Genomic DNA, 18,738 nt, shown 5'->3' with positions numbered 1-18,738 from the left:
CACTGTCACAGCTGCAGACATGTGGGGTGATGAGAGAAGGACCCCAGTGGAGGCACTGACCTTATGAAGTTAGCTTTATTGACAGTGGCCAAACAAAATACAAACGAAAGCTGAGCATGGCAGCAACTAAACTAACACAAAAACCTAAACTGGAAGCAGCTACAAAAAAATAATATAAAGGAACTAAAGCCTGAGACTAGAAACCTAAACCCGTAACGGGGAAACACAGAACATGCAGACCAACAAGAGAGACACAAGACTGAAAACATGAAGAACTCAACAGGTGATACACAGGATAAAGTGCAGTACACATAGATGAACCAGCAACAAACAGAAGACACAGGGCTAAAATACACAGAGGGACAACGTTGGAACGAGAAACAGGAGGGAAACACAGCTAGGGCTAATCAGGCATCATGAGACAGGGAGGAGGCAAAGCTGAATACACAGACATAAGACAAGGTCTATCAAAGTAAAACAGGAAGCACGAGATAATCACAAAGACGCAGAGTAGACACTGAGACAGAGACACAACGGACTGGGGAGACAGAGAGAACATGGAGACAAGAGTGACTACACAAGAAACACGGGGAAGGAGAAGTAACAGAAACCTAAATCCTAGGAATTGAAAATAAACATGAGCAGAAAACCGTGAATGACAATAATCCAAGAATATAAATTAACCAATAAACACAAAACACTGGGTCACAGACCCAGGACCGTGACAGTCACATTCCTTTCTGTAACTTTTCTTTAACTTTGTTAAACTTTATTTCTTTAACTTTACTTTCTTTAACTTACTTAGCAACACACAGGATCTATACTGTCTCCAAGAAATTAGAGAGGTCTGGTTGGTTTGTATATAATTAAACACTGCATTGTATTTGTATTTGCTTGGGTTATCTTTGTCTAATTTTAAAAACATGATCATGTGACAAATATGTAGAGAATTAAGAACTCAAAAAGGGAAAATACCTTTTTGCAGCACTGTGTATTCAGTCCATATAATTCTATTAATTGATTTCTGAATTTTTTTTTTTTTGCCTGTCCCGTTTGGCTCTTTTGCCATCAGAATTATTGTCTAAAGGCAAAGAAAGATGCCCAACGGATTTACTTTACCAAATTGACCATCCCAGCCTTGCCGTAATGGTCCATTTGATTCACCTTTTATTGTTTATTTTATTTTCCACTTACTGAATACGGGACAGACTTGACTGGGGGAAAGAAGGGGAGAAAGAAAGAGGGAAAGAGAAACAGCTTGTCACGGATTGCCGGGGCAAGCCGTGTGGAATTGTAGAAAGGGACCAAAAAGGCGGCAGCTCTGGTGCAGGTGAGTGTTTATTTACAGGGGTGGGTAAGTACAAACAGCGGTGGCGACAAAACATGATACTGGAAACCTAAACTGGGTAAACTAATAAGACAAACCAGAAACGAGGATGCAGGGAGGTCCGGGGAAATACATACGGAGAGACGCAGGGAGACCGAGGGGAAACAACACAGACGAACCAGCAACTACCATGACAGAAGATACAACTTAAATACACTCAGAGAACACAGGGAGATTACACACAGGTGGGGAACACAGCTGCCTCCCTACTCTCGTGACGAGAGTAGGGAGGCAAACTGAAAACACTCACATAAGACGCGAGTCTTATGTCTGAGTCTGAGTTAGAGTACCCTAGTAAGTTTCTGTATGAATGAAAATATCAGCTCAGCAATTTATGTTAAATACTGAATATTATAACCATCCATCCATCCATTTTCATCCGCTTTGTCCGGGGCCGGGTCGCGGGGGCAGCAGCCTAAGCAAAGAGGCCCAGACCTCCCTCTCCCCAGCCACCTCCTCCAGCTTATCCGGGGGAATACCAAGGCGTTCCCAGGCCAGCCGAGAGATATAATCTCTCCAGCGTGTCCTGGGTCTGCCCCGGGGCCTCCTCCCGGTGGGACATGCCTGGAACACCTCACCCAGGAGGCACCCAGGGGGCATCCTTGTCAGATGCCCAAACCACCTCAGCTGGCTCCTTTCGATGTGGAGCAGCAGCTGCTCTACTCTGAGCCCCTCCCGGATGGCCGAACTTCTCACCCTATCTCTAAGGGAGAGGCCAGCCACCCTTCGGAGGAAGCTCATTTCTGCCGCTTGTATCCGCGATCTCGTTCTTTCGGTCACTACCCACAGCTCGTGGCCATAGGTGAGGGTAGGGACGTAGATCGACCGGTAAATTGAGAGCTTCGCTTTTACACTCAGCTCCCTCTTCACCACGACGGACCGGTGCAGCGTCTGCATTACTGCAGCTGCAGCCCCAATCCGTCTGTCGATCTCCGGCTCCCTTCTCCCATCACTCGTGAACAAGACCCCGAGATACTTGAACTCCTCCACTTGGGGCAGGAACTCATCCCCAACCCGGAGTGGGCACTCCACCCTTTTCCGGCTGAGAACCATGGCCTCAGATTTGGAGGTGCTGATCCTCATTCCCGCTGCTTCACATATTCCAGCACATAAAATAAAATATTTTTGTATGTTTACAAAAATTAAAAAATCGCTGTAATTCATCCAGCTGAACAGCAGGGGGGCCCCAGTAAGGCAATCCTCAATGAACAGGAGTGAATAGAGCTAAACAGTTAAAATAATGATTTATGCCCTGCTTCTGGGAATAAAATACAGAAACAGATGATGTTTTTTGTTTGAAGTAAAAAAAAAACCTGTTTAGCAGGAGTGGGGCGGGTGGAGGTTTGCCCAGGGCTGTAGCTGCCATGTCAGTGGGAGGATCGGGGGGTTTCTCTATGAATTTCACATTCCCATAGCAGCGTGCTAGGTGCTTGCTCAGATTTGAGGTTTAAGTTTTTTGCTGTAGAAAGAAGTTTTCTTCCCACGCAGAGTGTACAGCAGACGCTAATGTTTTTGTCCGGTTTTACAGGATAAACCTTAAAGTAATGTCAGTACTTCCAAGCTTTAAACGCTGCATAGTCATACGCTGCATGTTTCTCTTTTACTGTAAAATACAAATATAATTCCACTCCTCACCTCTCATTCCAACCACACGTCACTACCTGTATCTCACAGCCAGGCTCCAGTCATTAACACTTACCCAAGGCCCCCAACACATACAGACAGAGTTAGCATTTTGCAGTGACTAAAGCAATAATGTCACCATTGTCAAACATGCAGACCACTGCATTTTGCCAGTTTGTCCAGCTACCATGCTAGACCTGCTTGCATGTCATGTGGGGTGAAAGTCAGGTAATTTTGGACTTGTACATCTATTTTTCCCAAGTTCCAAGCACCCAGAAAAATAACTTCACGTTAAAAGAATTAATGCTGAATTCATTCAACAGATTTTCAAACACAAGAGTATAAATTAGCATCTAGGTGAACCAAACCAAAGTTGGAGTCACTTTTTTCTCCGTAAGATTAGTCTCAGGATCTAAATAAATTGGTTTTATTTGGTTCCAGTTAGCGTTTTTTTAATGATATAATGAGTTATTAAATTATTACATTTCTTCTTGGTTTCCTTTTTCTAAACAGAATATTATTCAAGCTTCAATGTATTTGGAGATTGACTGTAAAATATGTAAAGAATTGAAGATATAAATGTCTTGCCCCCATTACGTACCAAACTACCATACTTCAGTACAGACCATTTCCTAAGACAGCTGGCCACTGACTCAAAGGAAGAACCTTAGTCTCTGATTTTAGACCTTGAGGGAGATAAGATTTTTCTGTCCTTTTCAGGGTTCTCACCTCACCTCCACTGCCTTGCCAGGGAGCCAACAAAGCCTCACTTTACCTCGTTACTCTTCCTCTTTTGGCACTAAATTCAACACACCTCTCTCCTAACAGTACTTATCTCCTCTTTGCATCACTCTCTTTTCCTATCTGTTTCTCCTTTCAAATTATTGACTTTTCAGGGCATCTATAAAATATTTACAATGTGAAGGCAGACTCCTTTTTGCTAGGATTTTTATAATAGTGTGTGTGGGGGTGGGGGTTTGAGGGGGATCATTTTGAAAGCGCTAGCACTAAAAGGAATGAAAGAGCAGAAGAGAAGCAGATGCAGAGAAAGAGTAGATGGAAGTCCGTGCAGAGTCACGGCATGAATACCAATGCTTTACATTGAAACACTGATGATTATGAATAATATTATAAATAAGCAAAGCTACTAATATATACCCTATTTCCCATGTATTATGAATTGTGACTCTACCCTGATTATTTCAACCTTCCTTTCTTTTTACTGGGTCAGAGTTCTGCCAAATTAAAATAAAGCCCTCGGGACTGTTTCTGCATTAGTTCTGTTGACCGCATGTCATTAATAAATACTTACATTTCAAAAATGCAAGACATCCACATCTCCATATTAATAAAAGCCAAACTGATATAGCTTAAAAATTGCAAAAAAGCCAACATTTCCTTCACCATTCTCCAACGCCATTCAGTAAAAAGTGTTTTAAACCTACAGATAAAAAAAACAACAACACAAAAGATACTGAAGTTTTTAAAGAATCGGGTGTAAGATTTGGTCAAACTTTTTTGTATTGCTTTAGCACTTCCTGCCAGTTCACTTTTTTATATAACCTGCACGCAGATAATCTTTGGGTATATGAATATATTGTATTACACACTTTCCACCCAATCATATTGTGTTAGTCCTTTTTTGTAACAGTGTTCCCTCAAAATTGTTTCTGTACAACAAGCATTTAACCTATCTTATGGTTCCGGCACTTGGAGCTCCAGGTTTAAGTTTTCTCCAAAAGCTGCCTGGGTTTATAGGGGCAGTATGGTAAAAATGATCTATTTATAACTGGTGAAACTGATAATTAACTTTGTCGTAATGTTTGTCCCGCTCACAACTGCACCTCATATTAATATTTAATCACCTGTGCGCCATCTGTTTTGTTTGTTTTTTTCAGGTGGGAGGAACAATGTACAACACAGGCCGTCACGTCTCTCTTCGACTGGACAAGGAGCACCTGGTTAACATCTCTGGAGGGCCAATGACGTATAGCCACCGTCTGGAGGAGATCCGGCTACACTTTGGCAGTGAAGATGTCCTGGGCTCAGAGCACCTACTTAACGGACAGGCCTTCTCTGGAGAGGTGTGTGCAGATGTGAAACTATTATGTGAAATAGCTAGCCATAAAAATAGGTGTTTTTGCAAAGCAAATTTTAACTAAATAAATTACCAAATGAAAATGAAAATCTATTTCACTGACTAGCATTATATCAAAATTAGTAGTTGGTTGTCAAAGATAAAAAGTTGGTCTTGCAAATTCTCCAGCCAGTGCTAGCCACACTACTGCTGAAGGAGAAGATATTAAAACATTGATTCATTAATTCATCATTCCTGAAATAATACACATTTCTTACAGCAGTCTGATGAATAAAAGAATGACACCATCTTGATACATTCTTTATCGCAACAACATCTACTGCTTTAAATCCTGCAAATCAGTGAAGTCCCTGAAATCAGTGGTAGGCACTGCAGCTCAATTTTAAAATACTGATCAGCTCCAAGTGCACTAAATGATCAGGCATGTGTTTCATGTTGACATGAAAGTCACTCAGTAGTATCAGGGGGAAAATGTCAGCTTGTGCTTTATGTCACAGAAACATGCAGGTATGTGTCAAGCCAGAAGGTAGGTTTTTGTTTTTTAATTTTTCTTTATTCAAAATATATTTAATGAGCATAATTTGCATTGCTATCTGAAGATAACATTGACACGCACATGCATTTTCATGAAATTAAGAAAACAACCCTTTTTTCTCCACGGTCTTTAATCTTGTCACATCCTGTTATGGCAGGCAGGGAGGGCTTACAAATAGGGATGGGTATCAAAACCCGGTTCTTGTTGAGAACCGGTTCCCACTGTTTCAATTCCTTGGAATTGTTTGCCATTTTTGCAAACGATTCCCTTATTGATTCCAGTCGCCCCGAATGACATCACCACGTTGTGGAGCGTCATTTACCTGGCATCAAACGCGCAAATGTTTGGTCATATTTTACGAGAATGGATGACCACAGGGCAACTTGCAATACTTGCAAAGTAGATATTTCGTTTAAGGGAGGAAACACGACGAATATGCAAAAGCATTTGCTCACAGAACACGCAATGAGCTTAAATGAATGTCGTGTTTTTAATTCGCTCCGGACTCGTGAATCTCAACCCAGCAGCAGCGGTAACATTTGCACGTCCTCTCCTGTTAATGTGGCAGGTAAATAATTAACTAACAGTGCATATTATGTTAGCGCGATCTGCCTTATTACAAAACCTGCCATTACTGTGCGTTGCATTTAGGTCCTGGGGACCCTGTGACACCCCATTGAAGAGCCGTAGGCTGGATCTCTTAAGATCTCACTGTTGGGTTTGTATGGCCATGTTACTCCTAAATTTCTATCTTATTCAAAGAGAAGATATAAAACAAAGTTCTAAGCTAATCGACCTTAGTGTTCTCCTTTTTAAAAAGAATCGATTAGAGAATCGATAAAGAATCGAATCTTTAAACAGAATCGAAAATGGAATCGGAATCGTGAAAACCTTATCAATACCCATCCCTACTTGCAATAAATGATGTTTTTTCAGGTGCAACATATGGAACAGGGAAAGTGAATTATGTCAACCTAACCAAATCTAACCAGCTAACTAAAATCTAGTATTCCTGGTCCATTAATGGAACTGTCCTTGACTTTTATGTAATATTGTTAAAATGGGATTTTTAGCACACTTGTTGTTTAGCGGGTAGCCAGCGGTCCTGAGACAGGAGGATCCCATGGCCAATCTCCTAAGTAACGGGGACAATATTAGAAATAATGACGCATGTTTATGTGTATTTTTGTGCATTAGAGCCCTGACTTTAGTTCAGGGTATAAAGCTTCAGGTGAGGATGAAGAGGATGATATTTCATTACGGTTCTGGTGGCCTTCGCTTTCCTTTGCATTTTAATAATAATACATTTTATTTATTTATTTATTTTTTACTTATTTAGGGAAGGGGACCTCTTTTCTGACGATAAAACAGACCACTATATTCAAATATGTTGGGCGAACATGGCGATTTCCACAAACCAGTGCCTGCTCCTGTGTATTTTTAATGTATTCATTATAAGTTTATGAGAATGCATCCATTTTTTGAAATGTAATTACAATCTAATTATGTATATATATTTTTTTTAATTAAATAACCTCAAAAAAATACTAATCGTACGTTTAAGTTTGCGTGTTTGTACAGGTCGGTAGTACAGAACAGACTCATATGGCAATAGTAATTGGAACAAGCAGAAAGGAAAGATTAAGGCATTTATTTCTGGCCAGCATTAAGGCATACTGGTCATTAGAGAAGAAAGACATGCTGTACTCCCTTGCTTTCAGCAGCAGAAAAAGCTGAGCCATAATGAGTTTGTCAAAAAAGATTTTCCAAACATACTGAGGTGACACTGGAAGTGCTTTTGCTGTCGTTTGTAATTACACACAAATCTCTCTGATTAGAGACATATTAGATAGTTTTGATCAATGTCCTGTGAGGTGACAAGTAATTAACGTTGCATGATGCTTTATCATAGCTGATAAATCATCATGTGTAGTTACTCCGCCTCAGTTTGATTTGCAGCATGTTTCACAATATGAAAAACACAATGTTACATGTTTATCTGATTACCTAATATCTGATTAAAAACACGAGGCCTTATATGTAAGCTTTAAATTTCCAGTTTATCAAATACCATTGAGCAGTCCTTACCTTTAAATCTAAACTCTCTTCTTCCTCTCCTGTCCTGTCTTTCTTGTCTTTCTCCATCTGTAAGTGACGTTAGCTCTCTTTCTTTTCTCTCCCTGTGAAATGCAGTAGCTGGACCTTTAGATAGCAACACACTGTGAGACAAACCACACACAAACAGTTTGTGTGTTTGCTGATGTTTTTTGAGCTGATAGAAACGCTGTATTTGAAATCACCTGACACTTAAAAAAGTCACTCACTTTATGTTCACTCCTCTTCAGTAGTGCTAGCTAAATGCTTAAGTACCGCAACTTATGGAGACCTGCAGTCATTCTGGAACTGTGGCAAAAACACAACAAAACAAACAAACAAAAAAACCACCGTCCAACTTTGGCACTTGACTTTGGCACACATCGTCTCTTTTTATGTGGCGATAATACACAAACAGGATTGCCTTTCATGTGTTTCTGTGTAGACTCAAATTGGTTTGATGTTTGAAGGCTCAGAATGACAAAATAATAACTCAACCCAATTGCATTAAAGCAAAATTAATGAGCATGTTTTTAGAAAATGTAAGAATTAGAAAGTATTGATATTTGTTTAAAAATATAGGTAGTAAAAGTAAAAAGTAGTCAGAATATAAACTACTCAAGTAAAGTACAGATACATGGAAATTGTACTTAAGTACAGTAACAAAGTATTTGTACTTCATTACTTCCCACCCCTGGAAACAACCAACTTCCATCAGTGCTTCCCCAAAAACACAACCATAGTTACGATGGTAGCAATGGCACAGGTGTGTGTACAGTGATATAAAAACAGTGTTTTTACTCTTTCTAAGGTTTGTTGGTGGCCCAGATCTGGTTTGCCAGATGTGGCCCACACATGGACCAGCAGCAGACACACCGTGCTGGCCCAGAACAGTTTCAGCTCTGGCCCCAGATGTCAGCGTAATGTGTACCTTAATCAGGACATGTAATAACAACATGTGCTGGAACATAATAGTGCAAAAGTAACATGAAGAAACTCTGTTCGGACAGTGAATGGACTGATTCGCATAGCGCTTTTCCCTATCCCAGATTACTCAAAGTGCTCTATCATGTCACATTCACACACTTTCTCTAAACTGAGTGTTTCATAACTACATTCATACACATTCATTACTCTTGGCATACAGACTGGAGGAGCCAGGGATCGAACCACTAACCTCCTGAACAGTAGGTGACCTGCTCTACCTCCTGAGCTACAGCCACACAGTGATAAACATGAGTAAACCCTCACTAGGTTTTGGATACAGTGTACAGTCTCAAACCTGCATTTGAAACATTGGCTACCATAGCAGTATAGTATTGCAACATGGCATTTGGGTCTTCTAACTAAAGTAGGAAAATAGGAACATAACTGGTGTATGTCAACATCTGGTTGACATATACACCCTGACGTGACGCCAGTCGGTCAGAAGGGCCAGCTTGATGCCAGATCCGGGCCAGACCTGTTTTCTATGAGCCTGGGCCACATAAACCGAACCACAATTGGGCCAGATATGGCATGCCACATCGCATAAACAGTGCCATCTATGCCAGGCCTGGCCCATATCCTGATGACATACATCTTACCATGCCAGAAGTCAGCCAGCAGTGCCGGCTTGATACCAGATCCGGGCCAGACCTGCTTGCTACGTGGGTAATAAATGCCACCAGAAATACATTGTGGCAGTACATAATAGAACAATAATAAGTTCGAGGGGGGACCTCTAAAAATCTTTAGAATTGTTTCCTACTTTGTGAAACAATGTTAAGAAACACAGCTTTTTATATTAAAAAATTAACTTAAAAACATTAAGAAGTAGCGTGACATTCAGTAGGTTTTTCTACTTCTTTCTACTGAATCAGGGTTGATGAGATACTGTATGATAGGCTCAACCAATGTTTTTTTGAAAGAGCTGTGCTTGATGTTATTCACCTGTGGCCATGAAAGTGATTGGAACAATTTAGTGATTTGGAATGGTGAGTGAATACTTTGATTTGAGAGTTCTTTCTTGCCAACACTGGAAAAAGTAAGTGAAGTAAAATGGATTCACTTTAAAATTGTACTTGAGGAATTTCAATACAATCAAAATGCAGAATTATAAGGACTTTATAGATGGAGCACGTGGAATCTAATGATCCCATGGAAACATATATTGTTTGAAAGAAAAATTGAACATCTACTAAAGTCTCCATTTGTTTAGTTTACACAGTGGATTTCAAAAAACCTCCCTTCGAAATCTCCAAATGTGAAATTACCTCTTGCATGACTGTAGTGATTCGCATCAGTCCTTCCAAGAGGCACAGCCCTGTCATAGGCATGGCGGTGAAGCATCTAATTTGACTTCTGCATGCTTTTTTTCATGCATAAAAAAGTGTGCTTTTTGTGCTATTCCATTTAAAATTTTTGATGAGCGAAATAATTAGTTTCACTGGCTTTGTTCATGAGCCACTCACATTGCTGCATTCTGTCATGGCCAATAACAAATTTGTGCAGCAGCAAAAGTAACTGCAGTCCTGACAGAGAGATTTATTATAATTAATGAAATCATTTTTCCTCCTTCAGAGAATGGAAGGTGATATACAAATCTTGGCTTTTTACATCCCCTCACAAGCTGACAGATCAGCTCTGAACAAACTGTACAACATTATTGTTGGTTTACAGGACTCTAACCTAGAAGTAATATTTATTGTGCTGGGATACTTTAACAAAGTCAGTATGAAGAGAGTTCTACCCAAATACTATAAAAACATTTATTTTCCTAGAAGGTAATCCCTACACACATTCGTAAATCTTAGTTTATGTTTGCGGATCATACTGACAAATCTCAGTGACCTTAACTTCAAGGTCAAGGTCAGAGATCAAGATTTCTTAATATCTTGTGAACACTATAAGAAGGAAGTCACCTATGATTTTCAAATTCATACCCTAGGTACATGTACTATGACCCTGAGGGGTAGTACTGGTGGCTGCAGGTATTTTTGCTCTTTTTCCCCCCTATTTAGTATTTGCGGTACCAAAAGATTGTGGGCATTGTGTGGCCACGCTAACTCTAATACAGACATTGGAGGAAATTGACAGTTACACATAATAGGTTGCAAGTTCAAAATAATTTGAATGAGTTCTTTTTAGCTTTCTATAAAGATGATTCTTTTTACATTTTTAAATTTTATTTGACTGAAAGTCAGCACATGCTGGATGGAAACACCTAGCAACTAACATAATGCTTCAATTGACTAATATCAGTTTACTTTCGGCTACTACCACTACTACTGCTTTCCTACAGCCTCATAACAAACTTTTTAAATGCTTGATGTAAAAATACTGTTTCCTGATATGTGTTGTTTATTGTAACTCGTGCATTAAACAGTACATATATCTTACAATGAAACGGGTATTAAATATGACCAAGAGGAGGTATATAGATGATGAATAAAAGAGGGTCCACGACAGATTCCTGAAGAGCTCTAGTAGTAACTGGAAATGAACTGAATTTTAAATTTTATAATTGAATAAATTGAGTGCTGCCATAGAGATAAGATTCAAACCAATCTAAGGCTGTATCTGTGATTTCAATAGAAGCAAGAGTCTCAAGAAGAATGCTATAGGATATAGTGTCAAAGGCAGTAGACAGATCAAGGACGATTACAATGGTTAATAAGCCAGAGTCAGCTGCCATGAAAAGGGCGTTTGGCAAAAACCAGACTGGAATTGTTCACAAAGGTTACAACCAGACAAGTGAGTGGGACCTGAGATGCAGGTACTTTCTCAAGGATTTAAGATATAAAGGCTAGGTTGGATTTACGACGACGATTGATGAAATTTTGGCAAGCTGCGCCAGGTTTTTTTTTAAGTATAGGTGTTATCTGCTGATTTGGGAAATCAGGGAACAATACCAGAGGTGAGGGAAGAAGGAATAATAGCAGGTATTATGGTGTTCAGAGAGGGTCAGTAGGCTCCAACCAAGAGGGTAGAAACTCCAATCAACAAGTGGATGGCTTGGATTTCAGATTAAGTCAGAAAATTCAGAAACAGAGGAAAGTGTCAGACTTGAAAGTGCACCAAAGGAATAGTTGAAGCTGAAAGCCTTTGTTGTCATTATACACAGTATAACGAGATTAAAAAGCAGCTCCGTAAAAGTGCACATATGCTAGCACATTATATGAAACTATATAATAAAATAACCATACAAATAATGTAGACATACAATCTAGACAGACAGTTTGAGCACCGACAATTTAACACGCACGCAAGAGTTAATGCTAGAGATATTTCAGTGCGAATTACTTTTGTGCAAGGTTGAGTCATAGGCTGAGGGAAGTGAAAAAGTGGTTAGTTGCTTGTAAATCTTGTAAACTTTAGTGTTCAAAAATGACATTTAAGTATTACAATAAGTGGCAGAATACAAATTGATGGCTATGGAGAAAAGGGCCCTTGTGTTCCCTTCACCTAAACTGACTAAACCTGCATATTAAGAAGATATTGCTGAAGGTATAGCATCCTTTTTAAAGATGACTATGGTTATTGTACATTTTCTTGTGGATGTCCAGATCTTTCATAGAGATGTTCCAGATGAAGGGCTTTAGCTTTCAGCTGACATAATTCAAACGCAAACCATCGTCCAGAGTGGGTGAAAAAGGTGAGTGTTTTATAAAGTAGCCAGGGCATCTAAAATTCCACGGAGGCCATCATTATAATGAGCAACTAGTTCTTCAGGGGTGGATGGAGGATTTATGCTGGGGAGACTGTCAATACCACTCAAAACAGCATTTAAATTAATGCCTTTGATCTTGTGAAATGAAATGACACGTTGGATATTTGCTTTGGATAGAGTGAAATTAACATCAAAAGATATTAATATGCGGCCAAAGATGGGGGAGATCAATTGCTATACAGTTAAGACGAGTGATGCCAGAACAACCGATTAGGTCCAGGATATTTACTTTGCAGTGTGTAGGGAAATCATCATGCTGCAGCAGTCCAAACATATCCAAGCAAGAAGTAATGTCCCTAGTGAGAGATGATTATTGATATTGTCCATATGTAATATTAAAGTCTCCCAGTAATATGGGGAAAATGAACAAAATGGGTGAGAAAAGCAGCATATTCATTGATAAAATCAGCACTGGAGTTAGTTGGGCTATACACAGAGGTGACTATAGGGATATGTCCATTAAGTTATAGGGAAATGGATTCAAATTAGTTCTTGACTGGCACATAAATAGGTGAAACCTGCCGTGGTAGATCACAAGACCTCCCACTCTACCAGATGCTTGAGGCTACCAGATTTAAATAAATCTGTGAGGAGCAGAGTCACACACTGTGAAATGTCATTTAGTTTTTGCTACGTTTCAATCAAACACAAAAAATTAAACACCAAAAGAAAAAATTCTTTAGGTTTTGCTAGGACAATGCAAAATGTGTGCAGCCATTAATTAACACAATGTGCAAAATAAATGGGAAGCTAGCATATAAACCAAAAACAGAGTTTTTGTTATGAGCACCTTAATTCTTCAAGATAGCCCGAGCTCTCTCTGGGAGTTTTTCCTTGAGTAGCCTTCAGAAATAGTTCTTCAGGGTTCTTGAAGGACATTCCGAATCTCTTCTTTAGAAGTTGGCTGCCTTTACTGTGGGGTCATCTAGACAGAGAACAGAACAGAGCTTTCCCTGTTAAGTTGATCCCATAGTGCTTCAATAATGTTGAGGTCGAGACTTGGGGGGGGAATGCAAAGCAGTCTTTCAGTTTCTGAACTGGACCTATGAAAAGCATGAATACAGTTAACTTTTTTTTTTTTTTTTTTTTCAGCTTAATACCTGGCCTCACCTCTTGCATATATTGTCAGTTGTACTGCATGCAAGCTGGCAAATAACAGGGAAACCAAGGCCAGGAGATAGCCAACGGATGTTCCCGTTTTTCATCCTATTCCATTTTGTCATATTCTACTCACTCAAACAATTGTTTCTGGTTAAAATGGCAACTAGAAAACATCTTACTCATCCTTCACCACCCCCCGCCATAGCCCTTCTCAGAGCTAGAGTTGTGATTTCAAGGTCCAATAAGATTCTTCATAATTGAAAATGAAGAAAAATTCTCGCTTGCCAGCTCCCTTGCCTGATGTGCAGATTTTGCTGACGCTGTGCACATCCTTGAAATGTGAGCAAAGAGTGGAATATTCAAACTTTTTAAAGCAGAACCTCTTTCTGAAATTGCTTCCTGTGGCAGGAATGGCACGTGTTTGTGTATATGTGAGTGCATTAAAACTCAAGCTTTCATTTTTTAATCACCCCTTTTTATTGTCAAACTCAGCATGGCTTTTTCTTTGGTCTTTCTCTTCCACTTTGCTGAAAAATTGTATGTAACTGTGTTTGCCTAAGTTTTTATTTATGTCTGTGTGTGTGAGGGTGTTTGTGTGTGTTTAGCTCACATTTACTTTACTGCATACCAAAAAAAATGCATGAATGAAATGTATTAAATAAATATAAAAGAGTGGCAGAACATAATGAATTTAATAAAGAACAGAAAGTCTTTCTTATTATTACATAAAACTTCATAGTGTTAGGTGGCAGCTCATTACTCAGTCTAATTACACTAATTCTCCCTCTAGAAAAAAAAGAAACTGATAACATCGCGTATAAAATAATGACTTGAAGTTATTGCTGTTTTAAAAAACAACAACAAAAAACCCAACCCAAAACAAAAAAAGCAGATGATCTTTAAAATTATATCCGGCAGTGTAGAACTAAACTGTACTTCCATGTCTTTCATGGCTATTTATAGATAAAGATAGAGATACATAAACATGTAAATACACATAAACATATAAAAATAAGAATAAAGGTAGAAAATAATGATAATGGCTGAGCATTCTCTGTGTAAAAACAGAAGCTAGCCTGGTGGACACATAATATTTTAGCACCTGTTAAAAAAACCAAGGTGTTTCATTTTCAGATTAAATTGAGTGGCTGCTTCAGGAGAGCAGAGCTGCATGCATAAATTAACCCCTAGGTACTCACACACACACACACACACAATTAATAATTCCCGGTATACTGATTCTTTCTCCTCTTGTGTACATCTCATTTATATACAGGAGCTCCTCAGTACATTGCATTATAAAAGCATACTGGGTACTAGACAATCAAAAGCCATTTTAGTGAGCACCATGTAAACAGTGATAGTCTATTGAAGGTTACTGAAGTAACCAAACAATGAAAGACATCGAAGGCTGAATGAGGAATAGAAGATTGACCTCACTAATATAACTGAGTACTGTAATTACACTACTTGATCTGAAGGCCAACTTTATTCATATTTTCTTGAACTGCTTTAAATTCAAGCCTTTCTGAGAAAATTAAAAAACACTGAGTCTCTTAACAATGACGCAAGCAAAGATTTTACTCTACTATATTTTAAATGGCATCAATCTATTCTGAATCATACTATGCATTGTTTAAGAGAAAAAAACCTTTTGTGTAAATGTTGTAAACCATTTTAAAATACCAACAGCACAGTAATAATAGTTACTTGCTCGGCAATAAGATTGGCTATGCAGCTGAACTTCAGTGTTTCACTTTTCTTTTGTCTACACATAAATGTGCTGCATGTCATTTCAGTCAAACCAGACAAAAAGCATTCAGTTTTGAGATGTAACAGGTAACACTGAGGAGCCTTAGTTAATGTTAAGCCAGTAACATTATTTATATAACCTACGAAAGACCAGATAACTGTTATCATCCCCTGATATATAAAACATTAGAACTGAAAGAGGAAGTACATTTTTGTGTGTGTGTTTTAAAGTAATCCAAATCGGTTGGATCATCATCAACCAGTGAGAGCTGGCTGTCCGACTATGAACAAGCACTTTTGAGTCTTTCTTTGTTTTTGCATTTTTATGCCAGTTGTCAATATTTAGTTTCTTTAAACTTTACCAGAACACTGGGTCATGATCATCCTACATATTATACATAGAGTGAAATTCCGTCAGAGTGTGAATCATTGTGGTGACTGTTTTAGCCCATTAGGTACAACAACATCATTTTCACCAACCCTTTTCTAAAGTGTGCTGTAAGTTTTAGATTGATTTTCCTCCTTCCAGGCAGCCGCTGCTTTGAGTGCTTTCAGTTCACTGTGGAGACATAATATGTAGGTGATCCATCACAAAGAAAAATTCCTCTTCTCCGTTTGGCCCGTGTAATACTGAAGCAAGGTCACATGGGCACTATGTTAAAAAAATATTTACCAACGTTATATTCACAGGCTCTCTAATATTTAACTGAAATTCAGAATTAGCATCTTATAGGCCCAATGTTCTTTTGCCTGTGCTTGGTTTATGATCTTGTTGATCACAATGATGCGGTCCATTTAGATAACCTGTCTTAAGATAACGGTTCAAAAGTGGTGTTAGTGAATCCACCAGAGTGTCTTAGGCAGAAAATAATTACTCAGAAATGTAGATGAAATTATTAACAGATTCGAATCAGTTCATTTAAATCTGTTTATCAGTTAACATATTTTTACGTCTGTTTTTTCTTGTCTCAGCTGAAAATGCTAACATGCGATATTTAATTGGAATTTTGAATAGAAATCTATGGTTTACTCTCTAATGCTAAGGATGCCTTATGGCACCACCCCTTCTAGGACCGAGCCAAAACAAAGCCAAGCTGGGTACATGAACCAATCAAACTGTTGCAGTTGTTGCATATACATAGTTGAGGTTGGCGAGAGTTTCAACTGTGAAATGGCAGGCATATATACAGGTTCTTGTCCAGTTATCCTTGTAAAAAAGTAGGTGAATAAACTATGTTTTAGACATCTGAAAATTTTCTCCCACCCACCCAAAGTTTGAAGTCCATTTCTGAGCTTAGGATGAATTGTGTCTTATAGCCTGCATGGCAGTGTTGATAGCTTCAGCCAAACCATCATATACTTACATTGCTTATCCAGTAACAGAGCCTCATGTGTATTATCATTATTTTTGGAAGGAATACAAAACTTTGGTTTGGCTTAAGGGTCAGGTATGATCATGGAATGGAAAATATACAGGATGGTCATTTTATGTTACAGAGAAGAGGAGTAGGCAGGTGTTTCAGTAATAACCAAAGAATTGAAAGACTGTGGGCAGAACTCCACACAATTGTATCAAGACACCTTAGAAATATTTTTAATTTTATGGAAGAACGGGATATGTTGGATTCACTGAATGAGCTGCATCTTTTTTGCCTGTATTATGTTTATTCGCCAAGGATTGAAAAAGCAAGAGTACAGAGCAGAATCAGTGTCAATCAGTGGAACAACCATGATCTCTCTACACAAGGAGGACAGGCGCCTCTTCAGCTGTGGCATACAGGTGTCACAAACAATGTGGGAATCCAGTCGTTTATAAATGACATTTTTCATGTCGATATCTATTATGGCATTGATGAAGGGCCATTACCCCGGCCATTACTTCAAACAAACAATAATGTCATAATTCCAGATAATGATGTCAACATTAATGAGACCGCAATGAACATTATTCAACAAGTGAATCTATTAGAAAATGATGGAAATCAGGGAATATGTTTTTTCTTCACTTTTACACATTTTTTGTTGAAAAAAAAGAAAGAATTAAGAAATATAAGAAAACATATCCGATCAAAACTAACAACATACTGAAAGCATTTTCTGTAAAATGACAGCAGAAACTGAGGCAGCAGAAGAATGAAAAGACACAAAGACAACCATGTCAAAGACACATGAACAGAGTAATGTGAGACAAAGACTATATGTTCACACTCAATAGTCTAAATAAACTTCTGAAGTGCTGTTAAATGGTTGGTATCTACCTGTATGAATCCTGAAGAACAATCACCGTAACGAGTCTTAAAACATCGATCTGACTGAGGCAGATGAATTTGTGAATATTAAAACTTTGACAAGTTAACACAGTCCTGCTCAAATGGAATACAAACTACTTCTAATGCAATATAAAATTTATAAAATAAATATACTTACCTTTTTGACTTTTTTTTGAAGAGTTCCAGGTCAGCTATGTGTTCCAGAGTTGGATTTGATGAATTGCCAACCAGAAGAGAAAATGCTGTTGGTGACAGAAAGTTAGGTGGTTAGGACCACCATGTACCAAGCTTACTGCAACAGAATTAAAGGAAAAGCAAAACTGTCAATAATGTTGCCTGTAAAGACCCATATCAGTTAGACAGTTCACACTATTAATCTTAGAAAAATTGGTAATTACCAGTACTCTCAAGAGCCAAGTTCTTGCAGTTTTATTTCCCCTCAAACATGGGTGACCCTGCAATGGTGTCCATCAGTAGTCTCAAGAATTCCCTCCTTGGCCCACCTAAATCAACCCCTTTCTCATTTCACACACATCATCAAATTGGGCTCATGAGATATCCTTTGAAAACCATGTAAGGCTCCCTCCCACACAGCAGAGCGATTTATATTACATTTGCACTGCTATTTTGTGCTAATTTTGCTTGACAGTTCCAGCAGTATCTCTTAAAGCGGGACTTTTTCTGCACTAAAAAAAGAAAAGAAAACACAAAATTAAATATATCAGCTACATGGTCATCTTACAGAATTTGAAAATATGTGTCATACTGATCATAGAGATTTAAAGTTTTATATTCATTTGACAATTCTGGAAAGCTCTAATTCAAATTCTGTACATCTGACTCTCCAAGCTTGCAATTATAGCTTGATTTAATTCTTCATGATCTGAAGGATTGCCAGAAAGCGATGCCGCGAGAGTTAAATATGAGAGTAATCATCAGCATTAACACTCATGGCAGGGATGTCTTCACTTCTTGCCATGAAACCTCTGCTGTGACTGCTTGTGCCAGGTTTGTCATCACTTCTTGCCATGTAGCCTTCATCACAAATGCTGCTCTCATCACTTACTTGCTTTGCTTTTTACCAACACTCCTGGCAATACAGTTGGTGCCAGTATCATCTTCTTCATCACTGCTAGTGCCAGGGTTATCATGCTTAACATGACTTCT

At 38.6% G+C, this 18,738-nt stretch overlaps 1 protein-coding gene across 1 annotated transcript in view; it reads left to right on the top strand.

Moving 5' to 3' along the window:
* Positions 1-18,738, top strand: part of ca10a (carbonic anhydrase Xa) — a 317,698-nt gene that overhangs the window by 275,571 nt on the left and 23,389 nt on the right. Inside the window, exon 4 of the mRNA XM_082544866.1 lies at positions 4,909-5,094. Coding sequence (XP_082400992.1) covers positions 4,909-5,094 — 186 coding nt within the window. The remainder of the gene's footprint in view (positions 1-4,908; positions 5,095-18,738) is intronic.

Source organism: Aulonocara stuartgranti (assembly GCF_965226115.1).
Source record: "Aulonocara stuartgranti genome assembly, chromosome: 8".
Taxonomy (NCBI): domain Eukaryota; kingdom Metazoa; phylum Chordata; class Actinopteri; order Cichliformes; family Cichlidae; genus Aulonocara; species Aulonocara stuartgranti.
This window is presented reverse-complemented; position numbering and strand designations above follow the sequence as displayed.